This window comes from Mustela erminea, chromosome 6 (assembly GCF_009829155.1).
Source record: "Mustela erminea isolate mMusErm1 chromosome 6, mMusErm1.Pri, whole genome shotgun sequence".
Taxonomy (NCBI): Eukaryota; Metazoa; Chordata; class Mammalia; order Carnivora; family Mustelidae; genus Mustela; species Mustela erminea.
Window position 1 is genome coordinate 5,083,971 of NC_045619.1, and position 17,397 is coordinate 5,101,367.

Consider the following 17,397-nt stretch of genomic DNA (forward strand, 5'->3'; position numbering starts at 1 on the left):
TGACAGATACAGGGCAGCTGGACACAGGAAGGATTATGTTGAGGTGCTGGGTTACGCCAAGGAGTAGCCTGGTTGAGGTGGCTGGGCGGGCTTGCCCCTCACCTGAGTCAGAGACTGGGGGTCCTCAGAGTGAACCACCCCCAGGAGCAGCTGTAAACGAGTACAGGAGGCAAGGCTGAGCCTTGGGGACGAGCCCAGCACTCGGGACAGCCTGGTGTCCCAGAGGAAGGAGAGGGACTCTAGGGGGAGGGGCTCTTGGTCCAGCGTCCAGGACAGAGCATGTCAAGGAGATCACTTGGCTGGTGGGGTCCTAAATCTGGGGGAGGTGGGCAACATTTGAAGGAACTTGTCTGTGAGGAAAGGAAAATCAAAGCAGGGCTCCCGAGAGGATGTAGAGATGATGGAAAATGGTTTCAAAGTCACATTTATTGTGAGTTATTTTCCAATGAAAGAAACATTGACCACAGAAATTTGAAAACCACATACAAGCACAACAAATGGACTGCAGTTACGGACAATGGCCAGTGACCACCACTGTCAGTCCTGGGGGATACGTTCTCTACTTTCCTCTGTACACACATACACACCCACAATTTGTTTTGTTTTTTTTTTAAAAAAACAAAATGAGGCTCACACTCTGCACCAAGTTTTGTTACCTGTTCACCAAATAAAGACCATTGCTCCCTGGCATTCGCTAGACCACACGGTCATTATCCCTGACTCTTCCTGTGGAGTGTACACCAGAGCGTAAGTGTGCCATATAAATGAGGAGTTTTGCTTGATAAGGTTGAACTCAACCTTGATAAGGTTGAACTTTGCTTGAACTCAAAGAATGTTGTTCCGTGCTGATCAGAAACCTCAGCTGAGCGGGAGAGGTGTGGGGCTAGGGGGGCAGTAAGGCACAGGTGGGGAGTGGAGACCTCTTTGTGTTAGCACACGTTTTTAAAACAATCATAAAACATGCTCACTGTGAGGAGCTGGAACAGTTCAAAACATAGCAAGAAAAGCAGCTGCATGTGATCCTATCAGCTGTTAACACAATTCCTTCCTTAGAACAATCAGAGGAACTAGCCTATATATGGACTATGCAGAAATACAGCGGTTACTGAAAATACGGCTCAAGTGTGCTCCTGTCTGCCGCGGGGCCCTGCAGCGCTCCTAAAGAAAGACAGCTCATTGGGGAACCTGAGAACCAGGGGCTCGGGAGGACATGTGACAGAGTGCTCTGAGGGGCCCGGTGGGTGTCAGGCCTGGCCTCCCCCCTACCCCGACCAGCGCAGCAAGCAAGGGGCAGTGCTCTGTTCTGGGGGCTCCAAGTAGCTGGGAGAGCCTGCCTCTCACCCCTCTTGCCTCCCTTCGGAGGGGAGCGCCATCAAAATGGGAGCCTCCGTACCCACGTCCCCAAGACACAAGGACGCAGCAAGGAGCCGCAAGGTGGGGATTCTGAGTGCTGGGCGGTGGCTCCGTACGCCTACAAGGAGCCTGCCTCAAGGTGTCCACAGTCTCATGGCAGCTCAAGGGACAGGCTCGCATGAAGGCTGCCCCGAGAACCACATTCCTCTTTTCAAGGTCTTGTCTTTGTAAGAAAGTGCTGTGTTGGAACCTTCTGGTTCTTCGACTCCCAGAAGAACCTTCTGGTTCTTCGACTCAGTACAGGTGAGAGATGTAGCCTGTTTTGCCAATGTTGAGGATTTCGAGCTTATTGCTGTTGTCTTTTGGTTATGCTCAAATGCATAAATCAGAAAAGCAGCACATTTCACCTGCAGTGACATTACTCTGTGCTTGCCAACGCATCCCACCTGGGGAGAACGTAGGTGCCCATCTCTTGCTTGTCTCCATTAAGGCTCTGGGAGTATGGGCAGGGGCTATTAAGAAAAAAGCGGCACAGGCCACAAGCCCTTCTGTTGTGCTGGTAAAGGCCTGGGAGCCCAGGATGCCTATCTGTGCTGTGCACTGCATTTTTTTTTTTTTTTTTTTTTTTTTTTTTTTGGTAAGGCTTAATAACACCTCCCTGATTCACATAACGCACAATGCAACAGATAATAAGACTCTCTGTAGTTTATACAAAACTCTATCAAATATTTAGGCTAGGTCAAAGAAGTGTTCCAAAATGTAAATAAGTGAGCATCTTTTACTGGCCCACCACGGTCAGTGACCTCCCTGGGGAACGCTGCCTCCCCCTCCTGCCACACCGACCACTTCCTGTCTGGGGAAATGGAGTCACGTTACTTTTCCTTCTAAACCCCAAGACTGCACAAAGGGCAGCCCAACCCCCAGCCGTAAGTCCCCCCACCCAGCCCCCAGGCCCACACAGCCCCAGCCCATCACAACACAGGATGCTCCGGAATGTTGCGGTGGGAAGGCTGCCCGGCGGTTGGAGGTGTCCCCTCCGCCATGGGCTCCCTGGTGTCATTTCCCAGCCAAGTGAGCTAACAGACTCAGATGCTTGAATAGCAGGCTTCCTTAAGCTCTAGACCAACACGTACACCAAAAGTAGCTTCCTAGCTTTTCCTAAAAACAGTAGCTTGCCTTTGGTTTCAATAAACCATAATTTCGGCACCAAGGCAGGACCCTGTGTGTCAAACCCAGGCGCATCCAAGCCAGTGTGGGCGTAGCTGCAGAAAGATCGGGAAGCGCCTGCGAAAGAGTGTCCTAGATTTGTCTCCTCGATGGACTCAGGAACGCATCTGCACGAGGAGAGTGAGCGGGAAAGGAGGAGTCCCTTGCAGCTCCAGCCCCCAAACGCCAGGCCAGACAGGAGGACCAGTTTGCTCAGCGGCCTCAGCTCCGGCTCCTGCTGGACAGCAGGGACAGGAGCAGCGCCTTCACGTCCCTCAGGGAAGGCTGTTGGCCGTCGGCTTGCGTCCGCGATCTGAAACAGGTGAAGGATACTAACTCAGCCACTGTCCTGCTGCTCCGCGGTCTTCGGTCTCAGCAAGGACGCATGGCCACCACCAGCCCCTCCATGCATGCTTGGGTCACTACAGGGGGGTGGTGTCCAAAACCACAATGCTCTCCCACGCTGGGCTGATGTCACCATCCTGGGATTCTAAGCTGGTGGCCCTCCAGCCACTGGATCGCTCCCACTGGATGTCCGCAGGCACAATGGAGCCCATCAACCGGCCCCACGTAGACCACCAACTCAGCCACCAGCCTGCATCGCCATCCCCAGGCCGCTTCCTTCTGACCAGCTGCTCCACTCCCTTGGGACGCAGGCAGACCCCGGGGTTTGCAACTGGTACCTCCTTCTGGCTCTAGAGCCTGCAAACGGCTCCATCCCACAGGTTCTAGTGAGACCAGGCCCTCCTCATCCCTTGCCTGAGCCAGTACAGTGGCCCTCTAGCTCGTGAACCTGCCTCCCGATGGCCCGGCGATGAGAGCTCCTTCCCATGGCCACAAGAGTCATTGCCCACTGCAGACCAGACCCTTCCACTGCCCCAGTTTGAACCCTTCTGTGTCTGCCAATAGCACTGAGCCCCCATCTCCTGAGTGCCCACCATGTGACCACCACTGTGCCATCCCAAAGGCCACACAGAAACCCAGCGAGGAGATGAAGATCACCCACACGGAACAGGTGAGACCACCAAGGGCCATGATTTTCAAGATTAGACCCAACAACCCTTATGGCTGCAACAAAGCCCTTCTTCACTCTGAATCAGTTTTCTGAATTCAGAAGCAGCAGCATCCCAGGCGCTGTGTTAGCAATGAAGAATGCGGGGCTCCACCCCCCAGGGCCCCCCAACACCATGATTCAGCAAGCTGAGGTCAGATGAGAATTTGCATAAATAGGCAACCCCCCGCCCCGCAAAGCCGCGGACCTGGAGTGGGGGAAGAGCTGCGTCATCACTCGAGAGCACACGTGACAGGTGAGCCACTGCAGCCACCGGATGTCCTCGGGCATGTCTGGAAGCCACATCACCAGTCTATAGGAGAGACACACACACACACACACACACACACACACACACACACAGACATGCATGAAAACAAGCCAAAACACACACTTACAACCAAAACCCAAAGGCAGGTACCCTAGAATAATGCCCTTTGTCCAGCGAAACTGCCAGACTCACATCTAACCCCAATCTGATCAGTCCCAGAAAGCAGATTAGGCACATGACATGAAAGGCAAACCTCCCTAAAAGCCCGAAAGTGAAGTCAGGTCACGTGGGGCTCCAGAAACGTCAAGGGATTATCCGCGGAAATAAAAGGGGAGGGCTTTCCAGGCTTCTCTGTGGCACGGTACCCCCTGAAGCAGACGCAGAGAATCTCATAGTCAAGGTGGCACCTCCCTGGCCCGCACAGCCCTGCGGCACTGGGCCACGCGCCAGCTCAGCGGACTCCCCACCCCCTGCCCCCACCCCTGCACAAATGGATCCATTGCTGAGCTCAGATGGGGCCTCACCCCTGGACAGGGGTGTCGGGGAACAAGCAGCTAATTCAGTAGGGTGGGGAGGGGGTCTGGTCAGGAGAACCGAGCTGCGTTCGGAAGGATGGTCTGGCCTCTACAAGATGGACCAAAGGCCATGTCCACCAACTCACTAAAAAGACCGTAAACACCAACATAAATCTAAAGAAAGCAGAGGTTGGGGGTGCCTGGGTGGCTCAGCTGGTTAAGAGACTGCCTTCAGCTCAGGTCATGATCCTGGAGTCCCCGGATCGAGTCCCACATCAGGTTCCCGGCTCCGTAGGGAGTCTGCTTCTCGCTCTGACCCTCCCCCTTCTCATGCTCTCTCTCTCAAATAAATAAATAAAATCTTTAAAAAAAAAAAAAAAGCAAGCAAGCAAGCAAAGGTTAAACAAATACCCAGGATACAAGTGTGTGCCTCCCAACGTTCCATGAATAAAATCCCAAAACGGAAGTGTACACCTACTAAGAAGGGGCAAACGAGAGCCTGGAGAAAAGAGGCGGCCTGAGAGGGGTCACCGTGAGGCACCTTGTAGGGCACTCCTTGTGGACCGTGGGCTCCGTGGCATTCTACACGGAGCCAGGCCACAGGTCAAGCGCCCTTACGTGGATTCTCTCCATCTCCATCCAACCGTGGGAGGAAAGCACAAAGCCACACAAAAGGCTCACCTCTGGGCCATGGCGATGGCAGACTCCATGGGGAGCGTACAAGGCAGCATCACATACGACATGACCTTAACCGGTAAGAAATCGTAAATCCTGCTCACTTGTCCACGTTTCACTTTAATTGCATTACTCAGTGCTGAAAAATATAACGTGGAGGTGTGTCTCCCACCAGAGCAAAAACCAAACCACCTTCCCCAGGGGCTGCTTGGAATTTCCACGAAATACACCAATCCGGGCATCCGAAGACTCAGAAGCACTCACCAATGAGATCAAATGAGTTGTTTTCCCAGAACAGCCCTCGGCTAGCCCACAGGACACAGGGTGCTCAGTGAACCACTCTCTTTTACATAACAACTGTTTTTGGAGGGCTACACAAACTTCTCGAATATCCCCATCGATTTTTGAGTTTTTTCCTGAACCTTCCGCTGGACTTTGTTTCCTTCTGCCCAGAACCCTCCGCCAAGTGCTGGCTAGTGAATTAGCACAACAGACGTGCTAGAGCCCTGGGGCCAGGGATGAGGTCCCCCGCGGCTCTGAATCTCTCCAAGTGCTCGATCTGAAAGCTGGTGTGCACACCTGTCCACGTAATAGCTGATCACGTGATAAAGTCTATCGCCACTCAATGGAGATTCAAAACTGCAGGTCTGGAGGCAGGGAGAAATCAGGGAAAGGGGACTCCTCAAGAAAGAAGACTTTGCAACGGGTAAGCAGGAAGAGAGGGGTTCTCGAGGAAGGGCCCACCAGAAGGTTCTGGACTGAAGAGTCCCTTCAGTCTCTCTGTGTCACAGGAAACCACATCCTCAGCACCCCCCCACCCCCGCGCAGTCGGCACCTGCTGTGAGGCTGGGCGATAGGTTGTCCAGGATGCGCTCGTCCCAGGGCAGGATGCTGAGACGCAGGTGGTCCAGCAACTCGTCTCCCTCGGGCTTCGTCCGCTCCGCAGACACCCTTGGGCCAGATTCCGGGTTCCTGTGTCCCCAGGGGAAGGTAAGGGTCTTCGCCTCCTCCGAGGGTAAATCCAGGCCCGGATGGGGCTTGTTGCAGATGCCTACCGGGGACACGGGAAACCAGCCAGCAGGTGAACACAGGCAGCAGGGGACCCTACTCACACATGCACCTGCAGAATGACAGGGACACAGGCAGCCACCGGGGGAGCCGCGGGCCTGCCATGGGAGAAATGAGGGCGGGTATACAGGTTTTTGTAACCCAGAGGAGCAAGCGTGGGCCTTTGAAGCCAGAGAGATGAGAGTTTGGTTGAGGCGCCATCCCTCACTAGCTGTGTGAGTTCCACAGCCACAGGTGCATTTATGAAGGTGAAAGATAAGAATTACAACTAATTTATAATCACTGAATCACCGGTGAGGCTGTGTTTCAGGCCCCTGATTAAGAACTTGATAACAATTAGGACTGTTACCCCTGGTCTCTCTGCTCCTCCATTTCAGCTGAGAAATCAGAAGCACAGAGAGGTTAAGAGACTCACCCAAAGCCACACAGCCTGTGAGTGCAAGAGCAGCATTCGAACCCAGGTCTGACATTAAAGATGCCACTCTTCCACTATGTGGCTTTGAAAGCAGCGCTAGGTAAGGGAGTCTGGGCAGGTCCCGCCCCCGGTGCTGGGACTCACTGGCTGATAACCAGTGAGTGGTTCCCACTCTCAGAGAACTGGCTCGCTGGGCTGGTCAAGGGAACAGGCTGTTCCAGGTGTCCACGCTGCCCACCGGGGCCCCTTCTGCTCCCGACCTCTGGTTAGGAAGACCAGGAGCTGTTCCCAGATGCCTGTGCCTTATTCCTCGGGTTGATCTCCACACCACCCTCGTGACCGGGCCCTTGGCCAAGCCTCCGGCTACCCCCTGGGCTCCTGGAGGGACCAGCATCCACACCGTGCCAGGGGCCTTCAAAGCCTCTGCTCCCATAGATCTTTCCCGCTTCCATCAGGCACCCTCCTCATCTGCCAGGACTGTACCCTCCCTCAGGAATGTTTCAAAGAATCTGTTCCCAGAATCTACTCACCTGTATCTTTAGACTCCAGCCCAACCCAGAGGCCGCCAAGGCTCATCTTCAGAACTACCGAGAATCCCCTGGGCATTTAATCCACGTTCCCCTTGCTACAGAGGCCCAGGGAGGGAGGTGGTTTGCCCAAAGGTTTCTAGTTAGGAAAGTCACTGTGTCACCTGAGTGTGCCCCTAAGGGCTCTGCGGCTGTCCCTGATTCCTAGATTCCTCCCAAATTCCATTGCATTCCCAGCCCAGACTGCTCTCCAGAACTTCAGGCCCTACAGTTAGCTCCCTCCTGCACAGCTGCCCCCAGATGGCCCTGGGACTCTGCACACCCACCCGACCCATGCACAGCATACCAGGCTTCCCCGAGAATGCTTTCCCTCCCCTTCCCGAGAGCCCTGAGCCAGGGAGCAGGACACCCCTACCCCAGCTGCAAGAGCCAGAAGCCGCAACCTCATTCCTGAGTCTAGCCCTTCCAGAATCTCTGGTTGGTCATCCGCGAGGCCTGTTCCCTCGGGCCCCTTGCACCACCCTCACTGCCCTGGCCCTCGCTGACCCTGCAGCTGCCTCAAGGGTCCCCTGGAGACCAGCATCTCACCCTCTCCGCGGGCAGCCCAAGGCCTCGGCTGACCTCCCCACTCGTGCTTCAGCGCCCCTCAGTGGCTCCCTACAGCTGCAGGATGCGAACCTCTACTGTGTCCACCGGGTCCAGGCCTGGCCCCTGCCCCCCGCCGCCCATCTTTCAGTGGCCCCTACCCCCGCCGCTCCAGCCACGTGTGCCTTCCTTCCCTCCTCCAACCTCGCCGCACGCTCTGCGGCCGGCCCACCCCTCACTCCCGGCCCCCACGCCCAGAACACTCCTGTTCATCCCAAGTTGCAACACAAATTCACATCCTCCTGGAGCCCTCCCCTCCCCCGGGGGGCCATGCAGACCCCTCCCCTGTGATGCCACAGTGTCCTGTGGCTTCCTGTCAGCGCACTTGGCACACACTGTCCTTCCACTTGCTTCCTGGCCCACCTGGCCCACAGGCTAAGCTCCAGGAGGGACAGAAGCCACATCTGCCCCTTCCCGGTGGTACCCCAGCACCCAGCCACTGGCTTGGCACGCTGAAGAGGCTAATCCGCATTGTCCGTGTCAAGAAATACAGCGCGTCCTTTTAACTGCCGCTCCTTGGTCTCCGCCAAAGACTCGTTCAGAGAAGCAACAGGGAAACCAACTCTTAGCCTTGAAGACGAACAGCCCCCAATACATCTCAGACTGGCAAGGGCCCAGCAACCTCCGGTAAGGACAGCGGGGCTCAGGGGGCGTGGCCAGAGACCCACATGACCCACACCTGGCCCGAGACAAGGATTCTGATTTCTCCACCTGGGGCTCAGGGCCAGGAACCCGCTTAACTCCCTCCTTTGTTTATCTAAAGGTTCAACATAGTTTACGGGGAAAAGAAAAACCAACAGGACTGCCTTCACTGAGCAGACGGGGTTACTGCGGGGGTAGAGGGCGGGGACACGGGGGGAGGTCCCCAGCTCATCTCCGTCTCCCCATTTGTCTAATGGGGCCAAGATCTCCTGGCTCCCGGGGCAAATGTGGGGACTGAGCAAGGTGTTGAGCGAGGACACGGAGCGCTGGCTTTCTACGGAACCCCAGCCACGGGTGACCGACTGCCCGCGCAGAGCTGGTTCAAAGGCCCTGTCTGCTCTCACCTCGCCCGCAGCGTACATACCGTTCTCCTCCAAGAACCTGAAGGCGTCTAAGTAGCCGCGAAGGCATATCTCGCCAAGCACCTGGCAACGAATCAAGTAAGGTAAATGCAGTGCAGAGACCAAGGGCAGAGCCCTCCCCGCCCGGAGCTGCTCCCATGGCCCAGCGCGGCCACAGCGAGGCTGGACACAGGGCTCCGCACTCCTAGGGGACAGAAGTTCGCTTCCACACCGGACCAGTCTCGAAGGACGCCCTGTCCGCGGAGCCTTTGTTGAGAGGCACTGGTTTCTCTGGGCTCCCTTGGTCCCCAGATGAGCCTCCACCCTCCCAAATACGGAGTCCTGTTCGAGCTGTCACAGGACAATTAACAATGGCCTTCTCCACTCATCTGGATACAAACCCCACATGCAAAGCAATGCACAGCCTCCCCTCTCTCCTGGGGCATACGCTGTGGGGGTACAGTGTCCATGCTGCCTTCTTTTTCCCCTGAGAACCATCAGTGTACATGGTCCACACATTTTCTTTATGTTAGGGAGAGAAGACCCGTGATGGTAACAAGCAAGAAAGATTAAACCACCAAATGCAGTGTGGTTCTTGACCACGCTTGCAAAGACGAATCATCAGGATAACAGAAAAAAAAAGAAAAAGAAAAGAAAATACCACTGCCCCCTGGGTGCACCCGGGGGGTGCATTTTGATTTGAAAAATCAAAGCCCCTGGACGTGTGATCTGTGCTGCAGGGCTGTTTAAGTCTTCCCAGGAGACTCCAATGGGCAGAGTGGGGCAGCCCTGAGCTGCCGGAAACCCTTCCCTGACTTTCTATTTGATGAGGGAGATCTGTTTCTGTTTGCGGAAAGAACAAATGGGAGGTCTCCTGGCAAGCAGGGAGGCAAAAAGGAGCTGTACCCCCAGAAAACACAGCCCCCAACTCACCTTGAGGTCTGGAGGGAACAGGGTTCGAATCAGGAGGTAGACATTTTCAGAGCAGAGCCGCAGACTGAGCTTGGTCATGTCCACATGAAGAAAGTTTGTGGACTTGACTTTAGGGCAGATGTCATACTCCCCATAGAAGGGGGACACAGTGATGGTCGTTTTGGCATCAAAGAAGGGGACATTGTCGCTTAGTCCTCCATCCATGTATCGCTTTAATGGGGAGGAGAAAAGGACATACTGTCAGAAGCTCTGGGCTGACGTCTTCTGGGTTTTTTCAGATTATGGGTAGAGGCTTCTCAGAGCCACAGGCTGATGTTGTGGGAAGACAAGGTTCCAGAACTACACTTTCAACAAAGCCTTACTGAGCACTTCTGTGCTAGGCCAGGATCTTGGCTAGCACTCAAACGTGCTCTGTACTGTTGTGTAGTTTGTGCACTGCACAAAAAGTACTGGGCAAAGAGGCCGACAGCAGCTGGAGCCCAGCTTATATTGTGCTGGCCAAGTCTAAAGCCTAGGCAGGTACCTATAGATGTGCCCGTGTAATTTGCACGAAAGGAGTTCTGTGTGCCCTGCTGTCAGGGTACGATAGAGACCCTGCCTTCCAAGAGACAGAAGGTCTCTTCTGTGTTCAATTCCAGACCCCCTCCTTTGCTGATTGGAAAATCAGAACCAGCGTCTTGAAGAGCTTTGGAGACTCAAATGGCAGCGAACCTGGGTCCAGGGCAGCCTTCAGAAACCCCCTCTGAACCCACAACCTAGCTGTGAGCAACAGCTTTCCTGCATTCATCCCCTCTGACAACCTTTGGCTGGCACAAGCAGGCTTGGGTACAATATAGACAAAGTTTGCATCGCTCAAAGCAGTGTCCAGAATGATACCCAAATTCCCAAATCCCAAATCCCAGCCGTCCCAGCCCCACTGCCGATACCTACAGAGAAAGTCCTGCAAATATCACAGTCCGTCCTCCCCAAGACCTACAACCAGTCCAGAGAGGAACCACCCATGCTCAGCCATGCCTTAGCCAATCCGGAGAGTCTTGCCTTGAGTACAAAAGATGATCACGCGTATATATGCAGTATTTTCAAAATCATAGCCACACAATTCCCATGGAAGATGTAGGGAAGCCTCAGAAACCTCATGGCAGAAGGGGACATGGACCGGAACGTCTGGAACCTTAGGGAACACTAGGGAGGAAGCAGGCTGACCGTTTCTCACACAAAGAGTAGTCTCAAGTCCAATGCGCCTTGTCACGTAGAATTTTCCTATTCATTCCAGATTTTCCTATTGTAACCCTCTGAGTTGGCTGGGTGGAATCACAAGAAGGAGGTGTTCTGATTCTCTGTGGGTTTCACTGGAGGGTACTGAATGTGTGACCCCCACCCCCGACTTCTAGAGGGACTGAGGCAGCCTGGGCCAGGTGGGCAAGGCGGGGACATCTCTGCTGGTGGTGAAACAGCCCCCACTTCCTGCAAGCTCCCCTGGGCCAGGCTCTGTGCCGAGCAGCTCAGGGCCCTCGCTCATGCGAGCCTTACAACACCTGGACCACACTGCACTATGAGGAGCCCTCGTCCTGCAAACTCATCTCAGAAAGGTTCAGAGATGCATTCCAGGGGCACCTGGATGACTCAGTGGGTTAAAGCCTCTGCCTTTGGCTCAGGTCATGATCCCAGGGTCCTGGGATCGAGCCCCGCATCGGGCTCTCTGCTCAGCAGGGAGCCTGCTTTCTCCTCTCTCTCTGCCTGCCTCCCTGCCTACTTGTGATCTCTGTCAAATAAATAAATACAATCTTTAAAAAAAAGAAAGAAAGAGAAAGAAATGCATCCCAATGTGACAGAAAGGAGATTCAGTCTGGGTGTATCTGCCAGGCAGAGGCCGTGGGCTTCTGGGTGGACCCCTGTGCAGCTCCAGGCTTGTTTTTGCATCCAGAAGCAGGGACCATGTGTCTGTTATGGGGCTGGGAAGCTCGGGAAGGCGCAAGGGAAGCTCGGTGTGACAAGCCTCTGCCTTTGCTCTCCAGTGTGAGGGCACCACTGCCCTGGGACATTGAGATGTGTCTGCTCTCGCAAGACAGGATGTCTTAGCTTGGCACCACAGATGTTTAGGAACAGGTCATTTTTGGGGGAGTGGGTCAGCCTACGCACTGCGGGATGTCAGCCGCACCCCGGGCCTCGAGCACTCCCTCACTGTGGCAACCCAGACTGTCTCCAGACATTGTCCTGGGGTCAGGTCAGGGGTGGGGGGAGGGAGCAGAATCACCCGGGGTGCTCACCATGGCCCTAAAAGGAGGCTGCCAGTGGCCTGGCATCGCCTGGCATCTGGTCTAGCGCCTTCAGAAAACACAGCATACCCTGTGTCTCTCCAATCCTGCCAGGGCTCAGCCATCGGTCACAACACATATTTGTGGGATGGAATCAAATCTAAGCCCTGTCAGCAGCTTCTGCCCAAAAGCCCTTTACCCTAAAAGGGCAAAGGCAGAGCCAGAGCAGGCCACAGACTCTGGAGTGCTAAGAATAAAGCTCTCCCGCAAGCAAGGAATGGACACGGAAGCACTTTGGAGTTTAACCACACCAGCGGGGACCTATCTGGGGCGCTCAGCTGAAGATAAGAGAAACCGCTTACCTTTCAGATAGCGAGATAATTAATTCTACCTGAAAGTTGATGTACTGCCCAGGTAACCTAGAAGGGGGCCAGCTGGGGAACCTCGGTCTGAGAGGCCAAGAGGCAAAGGCTCTGCATTTGGGGACAGGCCCCAGGGTGCCTGTGGCTGGGGCCCTGCAGGCAGGAGCTGGGCAGATGATTTAAAAGCAGACTCACCACGCCTCTGAAGGAAGGAGGGATTATGCCACAGAAGAAAGGGATGAAGCTGGAACAGAGCAAGGCCTGCAAAGACAAAAAGAAGTGAAACCCCAGACCCGAAGAGCCTGCCTTCTGATCCCCTGGGGGCCCGCATCAGCCTTCTTCAGATGAACAGAGCAACAGGCCAGAGATGCTCTTTGCAAAGGGGGGGCTTTAATAAACGAGCTGAACGAACAACAAACCAACCTACACACTTGTATTTCAGGGCCTAAGTAGAAGCTCCTAATGACGCTGGGCCATCAGCTCCCTGTCCCTCTCCCCATGAGAGCTGCACTGGGCCCTCACAGAGTCCCAGACTGACTATGAAGACAGCAGACCAGGGCTTCGCAAACGCAGATCATTGCCTGGACAGCTGGTCAACCACAGAGTCCATGGCTCACCCAGGATTCTGGTGCAGCAGGCTGGAGGGGCCTGAGAGCCTAGAAGCCTATGAAGCTTCAGAAGCTTCCAGATATTGCTAATGCTGCGGATCCCAGCGGGCGGTAGGGGGGCAGGAAGCAAGACCAGCCCTCTGCGAAAAAACCTGTTCCTATGGGAATGGACCAGTGCTGCCTATCCAGAAAAAGCTTTTAGAAACAAGGTTAAATGGAGGTTTTCGTGGCTGCTGGGATGCTACAGATGCTATATGTGCCAGGAATATACGTGGTGGGAGGTGGGACACCTGTGCGACTGGGTCTCTGGAAGAGGGGATCACGAGCCAAGTCTTGAAAAATGGGGAGGTCGTGTTTGAATCTGAAACCAACTAGGAGCGTTCTGGGATGTATGCGCGCTAGAGAGCACCGACGGCCGGAGGCACGCAGAGTGGTGCAGGAAACCAACCAGCCTCCTGCGCAGCCAGGGCCTTTTGCATCTTAAGAAACGGGGCAGGTGGCCTCTGGCAGCCTTTTCTGTGTTGCTTCCAAGGGAAATAGCTTTTCTTACTTGACAAGGCCCAAATAAGCAAACTGCTTACATCTACAACTTCCTCTTTGGACTGAAAATCAGACACGAGCACATTTTCCCCATCGGACACCCTGGTGAGCGAAATGCACATTTTGCCAGAGATGAGCCTGTGGATGTCGTCTGGGAGGTATGTCTGAAGATCATTTCGGAGGCGCCTGCCCAAGTTGAAGGCGGGGTGGAAGATGCCCATCTTCCGGCTCCTGGCACTTCGGGCGATGTCCATGAGGATCTCCGTGATGATGTCTGGGGGGGCAGGAGACAAACACACAAAGGACTGTGCCACCCCGGCGATGGCAGTGCTTTGTGGCAAGACCCGAACCCCAGGTGGCAAGGAAGCGGCCAGCCTGCTTCCAGGCCCACACTGATAAAGCAGCCACGTGCGGTCATGGGCCCCTTCCAACGTGGCCATTCCCATCTGAGGTGCGTAAACGGCACGTCGGAATTCAAAGGCTTCATACAAAAAATAAATAAATAAAATACTTCTTTAATCGTGTTTTGTGTTGATCAGGTGCGCAAATGATAATATTCCGGCTGCATTTGGATCAATGAAATTAATTCCCCTTCTGTCTTTCACTTTTTTTCAGTGTGGCTGCTGGGAAATATTAAATGACACACACGGCTACCCTGTATCTCTCCTGAACAACACTGCCCTAGGTCCCGCCACAGGAACAAGCCCCCCGAGGCCCAGAGGCACTCTCTCCTCTGCTCCATCCCCCAAAGCCAGAAGTGGAAACACCCCAGCATCAGAGCTTTAGCACAAAGGACCTAACTCTGCAGGAAGCAGAGAGTCAGTGCAGGCTGGGGCCCAAGGGCAAGTCCATCTCTTACTGGCCACGTGACCACTGACCCACACCATCTCAGACTGTGCATTTTTAACTTTGGGGACACAAGGGATTAGATAAGCTACCATCTGTAATATCCTCAAGCCAGAGAAGGTTCCTCGTGAAGAACTAGACTTACCCTTAAGCCTCTGACACCAGAATTACCACTGTCTCACGGGCATGGGCCACATTCATGCCCCGTCAAGCCTCACCCCTGGGTTTGGACGCCCTCTGGCTGATCCGCACTGCCCTGACATACAAGGCCACCAGTCTCAGCCCAAGACCAAGCCCGTCGGAGATCAAGAGATGCAGAAGGACACACATAAGCCTGTCTGTCCTGGCAGACCTCTGACCTCAGCTCGCCTCTCCCTACACATGTGGCCCCTCTGAGCCCAGGCAGAAGGGGCAAAGCTGACACGTTCTGCCGGGCTCTCCCACCAAGTACTTGGCTTGGAAGGACTTGCAGGAATTCTTTCCAAGTTGTGGCCCGAGGAAATGCCCCTCAGTGGTCCCCAAATGAAACAGGAATTTAAAGCAGGGCTAATGGAATGGGAGGAGCAGCTCCTGCCAAAACCTCTAGACCCCACCTTCCAAGGACCTGGTGGTCCCCAAGCCTCCCCCTGTCCCACAGGGTACAGACCCTGGCTGCACCTGTCCTCTGCCAGTTAGGAACCCCCTCTGTCCTGGAGTCAGTACAGGTTACCTTGACATACAAGGGCTGTCTTTTATCGCTGCCAAAGCCCAGAGTGTGCGTACTGGCCATGTGGCCGGTCTAATCCTCCCTGAGGCCACACTCCTGCCCTTTGCTCCCCTCCCATCAATGGAAAAGCCAGCCAGGGCCTCTCTCCCAATCCCCACCTCCTGGTCAGCCCAGGGTCTGCTCACGGAGCCTATCCAATGGCAGGGCTGACCTTACTGGCAGGGACTCCTGGCCACGCAGGAACAAAGTCACTCCCTGTCGGCCAAGTCCAACGCCACAGTCCCCAGGGAAGAGCGAAGAGTAGATGGCTAAGGAAGCTGAAAGGGGACAGAGGAGGGGCACTCTGTTCCCGTCTAGGGGTTTTGGGGGGCAACAGCTCCAGCTGCCACTTGTCCCAGTTCCTGTCCCGGGGCCTCAGAACCCCAGGCCACACCCTAGTTTGGCCCAGCTGGGCACAAGCCCACATCTTGCCCTCCCACCACCAGCTACCCACACAGATGTTTAATTAGCACGAGATTCAAATGCACCGGACCTCGTTTCCAGGGCACTGACCTGGAGGGGAAGGATGGTATGGGGGATGTTCAGGGATCCACCCCAGCCCGTAGGAAAGGTCTAGTACCACCTCCAAGCCCCCCACCCCACAGCATCCCCCAACCTCCCCCATGACCCTTCCACTCCAAACCAGTAAACCTGCCCAGGAGGACTCCGAAGTGTTTCCCTCCTGAAACGCTATCCAGCACACCCCACCCTACCCCCCGCAGGGGCCAGGCTTGTCTCCAGTCCCTGTAGTCTCCAGAGGGAAGACGGCGCCTGCCCAGGGACACAGCCAAATGTCCCCCTCCGGGTCCAACCCAGAGCAATACGTCCAGCGCCTTATGACCTGATGGCAGGGACGGCAGGGACCAGCTCCACCCTTACCTCCTCCCCACCCGCCCCCATCCTGCCCCCTCCTCCGGCGATGCTCCGTTTGAGCTCACTTTCAGTTCCGGGGCGAGGGGCTTCCTGTAAGCCCTGGCGCCACAGTAGGGCAGATACGCTTAGGGTTCCCACGCCCAGAAGAGCCAAGGCCAGGCGCACCCCCCTCCCGGGCCGGCCACAGAGAACCCCCCACCCCGCGCGGAGCAAGAGGACCCGCGGAGGTAGCATCGGTCTGGGGATGGGCGCCCCCCCACCCCAGGACGTACCGCGCGGTGTCCGTATCCTATCCCAGCTCCACCCGCGGAGCCCGGCGGCGGCCCCCGGACGTACGTACCCAGCGAGATCCCGGAGAGCAAAGCGACTCCGTGCAGCGCCCCGGCCGAGGCGCCGAACAGCATGCGCGCGTCCTGGACGAGGTGCGGAGCGCGCTCGCTCAGGCAGCGGGTCGCCCCGATGTGGTAGAAGCCCAGGAAGCCGCATCCCGAGAAGGACAGGCTCCATCCGCGCTCGGGGTCGTACATAGCGGCGGCACGGCTGGCGTCTCGGGTTCGGAGCCCGCAGTGGGAGTCGGACGCGCTCCCGCGCTCGAGCAGGTGGAGGGGTCCCGTGTCGGGATCGGGGTCTGGGGACCGCCCCGCACTGCTCCGTGCCCGAGCGAGCTCTCCGCCCGGCCACGGCGCCGCCGCTCAGACAGTCCTTGCGTGACGTCAGCCGGCAGCCCCGCCCCTCGGGCCTGCCGCCGAGCCTCCGGGCGCCCAGTGGGGGCGGAGAGGGGTGGCAGGGCGCTCAGTCACCCCACCTCTGTCGCCGCTGGGGTGCGGGGAGGAGTCTGGGGCCGTGGCAGAGGGAAAAGAGGGCCTCAACCCCAGATGGGGGTCGGAGAGCAGTTGTGCGTCCCCCAATGGCAATGGATGTCCTGAAGACCGAGGGCTCCCTTTCCGTTTCTTGTCATCCCTTGAATCAGGGAGAAAGTGAAGGTGGCCCTCTTAGGTCCTTAACATCCTTGGACACTATCCTTTCCCTTTTCATTCGGGGACAGCAAACCTTAAGCAGGCACCAGCATCTAAATAGAATTGAACGGCTTTGGTTGATTTTCCTGCAGTTTTTACTAAGATAGTTTCAATTTGTGGCAAGTGGTAAAGAGAGTGACATGAGGTTTCCATTTCAAAGTTTCACTTACAAGTAAAAATTGGGAATTAGGGGTGTGTGGCGGGGGGCGGTGCAGGAACGTGGGAATCCGGCAGGCTGGGGCTTAAATCATTGCTGGTGCTCTTAAGAAGGTGAGCTGCCTAAGCTGTCCCTTGGCTGGTGTGAATGGCACAGAGCATTTCCACAGCAGCCTGAGCAAAGAGGTTGGGTGTCTGCCCAGAGTTACAGAGCCAGAAATCTGGGTCTCCTGGGCCACCCTACTTCCTGTTGATGGGCACAGAGAAACCCCCTCCCTCCTCCACAAAGGCTGG

The 17,397-nt window shown here is 55.7% G+C and overlaps 1 protein-coding gene across 3 annotated transcripts; it reads right to left on the reverse strand.

Annotated features, from left to right (window-relative positions):
- Nucleotides 1-398: 398 nt before the first annotated feature.
- Nucleotides 399-16,633, reverse strand: PNPLA3 (patatin like phospholipase domain containing 3). 3 transcript variants are annotated; one of them, XM_032346003.1, is made up of 10 exons: nt 16,272-16,334; nt 13,979-14,090; nt 13,509-13,741; nt 12,515-12,580; nt 9,703-9,912; nt 8,793-8,853; nt 5,907-6,122; nt 5,078-5,210; nt 3,819-3,923; nt 399-2,872 (listed from the first exon to the last, which is right to left on the reverse strand). In XM_032346003.1, the coding sequence occupies exons 3-10, from the start codon at nt 13,719-13,721 to the stop codon at nt 2,782-2,784; spliced, it is 1,095 nt and encodes a 364-aa protein (XP_032201894.1). In that variant the 5' UTR covers nt 13,722-13,741; nt 13,979-14,090; nt 16,272-16,334; the 3' UTR covers nt 399-2,781. The 3 variants fall into 3 exon arrangements, with proteins under 3 accessions (XP_032201894.1, XP_032201893.1, XP_032201892.1); XM_032346002.1 differs by lacking the exon at nt 16,272-16,334 and adding an exon at nt 15,023-15,323; XM_032346001.1 differs by lacking the exon at nt 13,979-14,090 and having other exon boundaries at nt 16,272-16,633.
- Between the last annotated feature and the right edge of the window lie 764 nt (nt 16,634-17,397).

Coding starts and splice junctions, on each gene's coding strand:
- PNPLA3 (XM_032346001.1), bottom strand. CDS start 16,458: ATGTACGACCCCGAGCGCGGATGGAGCCTGTCCTTCTCGGGATGCGGC. Junction 5,211..5,906: donor ATCGCCCAGCCTCACAGCAG/GTGCCGACTGCG, acceptor TATATTTTTCAG/CACTGAGTAATGCAATTAAA. Junction 3,924..5,077: donor GCCATCGCCATGGCCCAGAG/GTGAGCCTTTTG, acceptor TCTCTCCTATAG/ACTGGTGATGTGGCTTCCAG.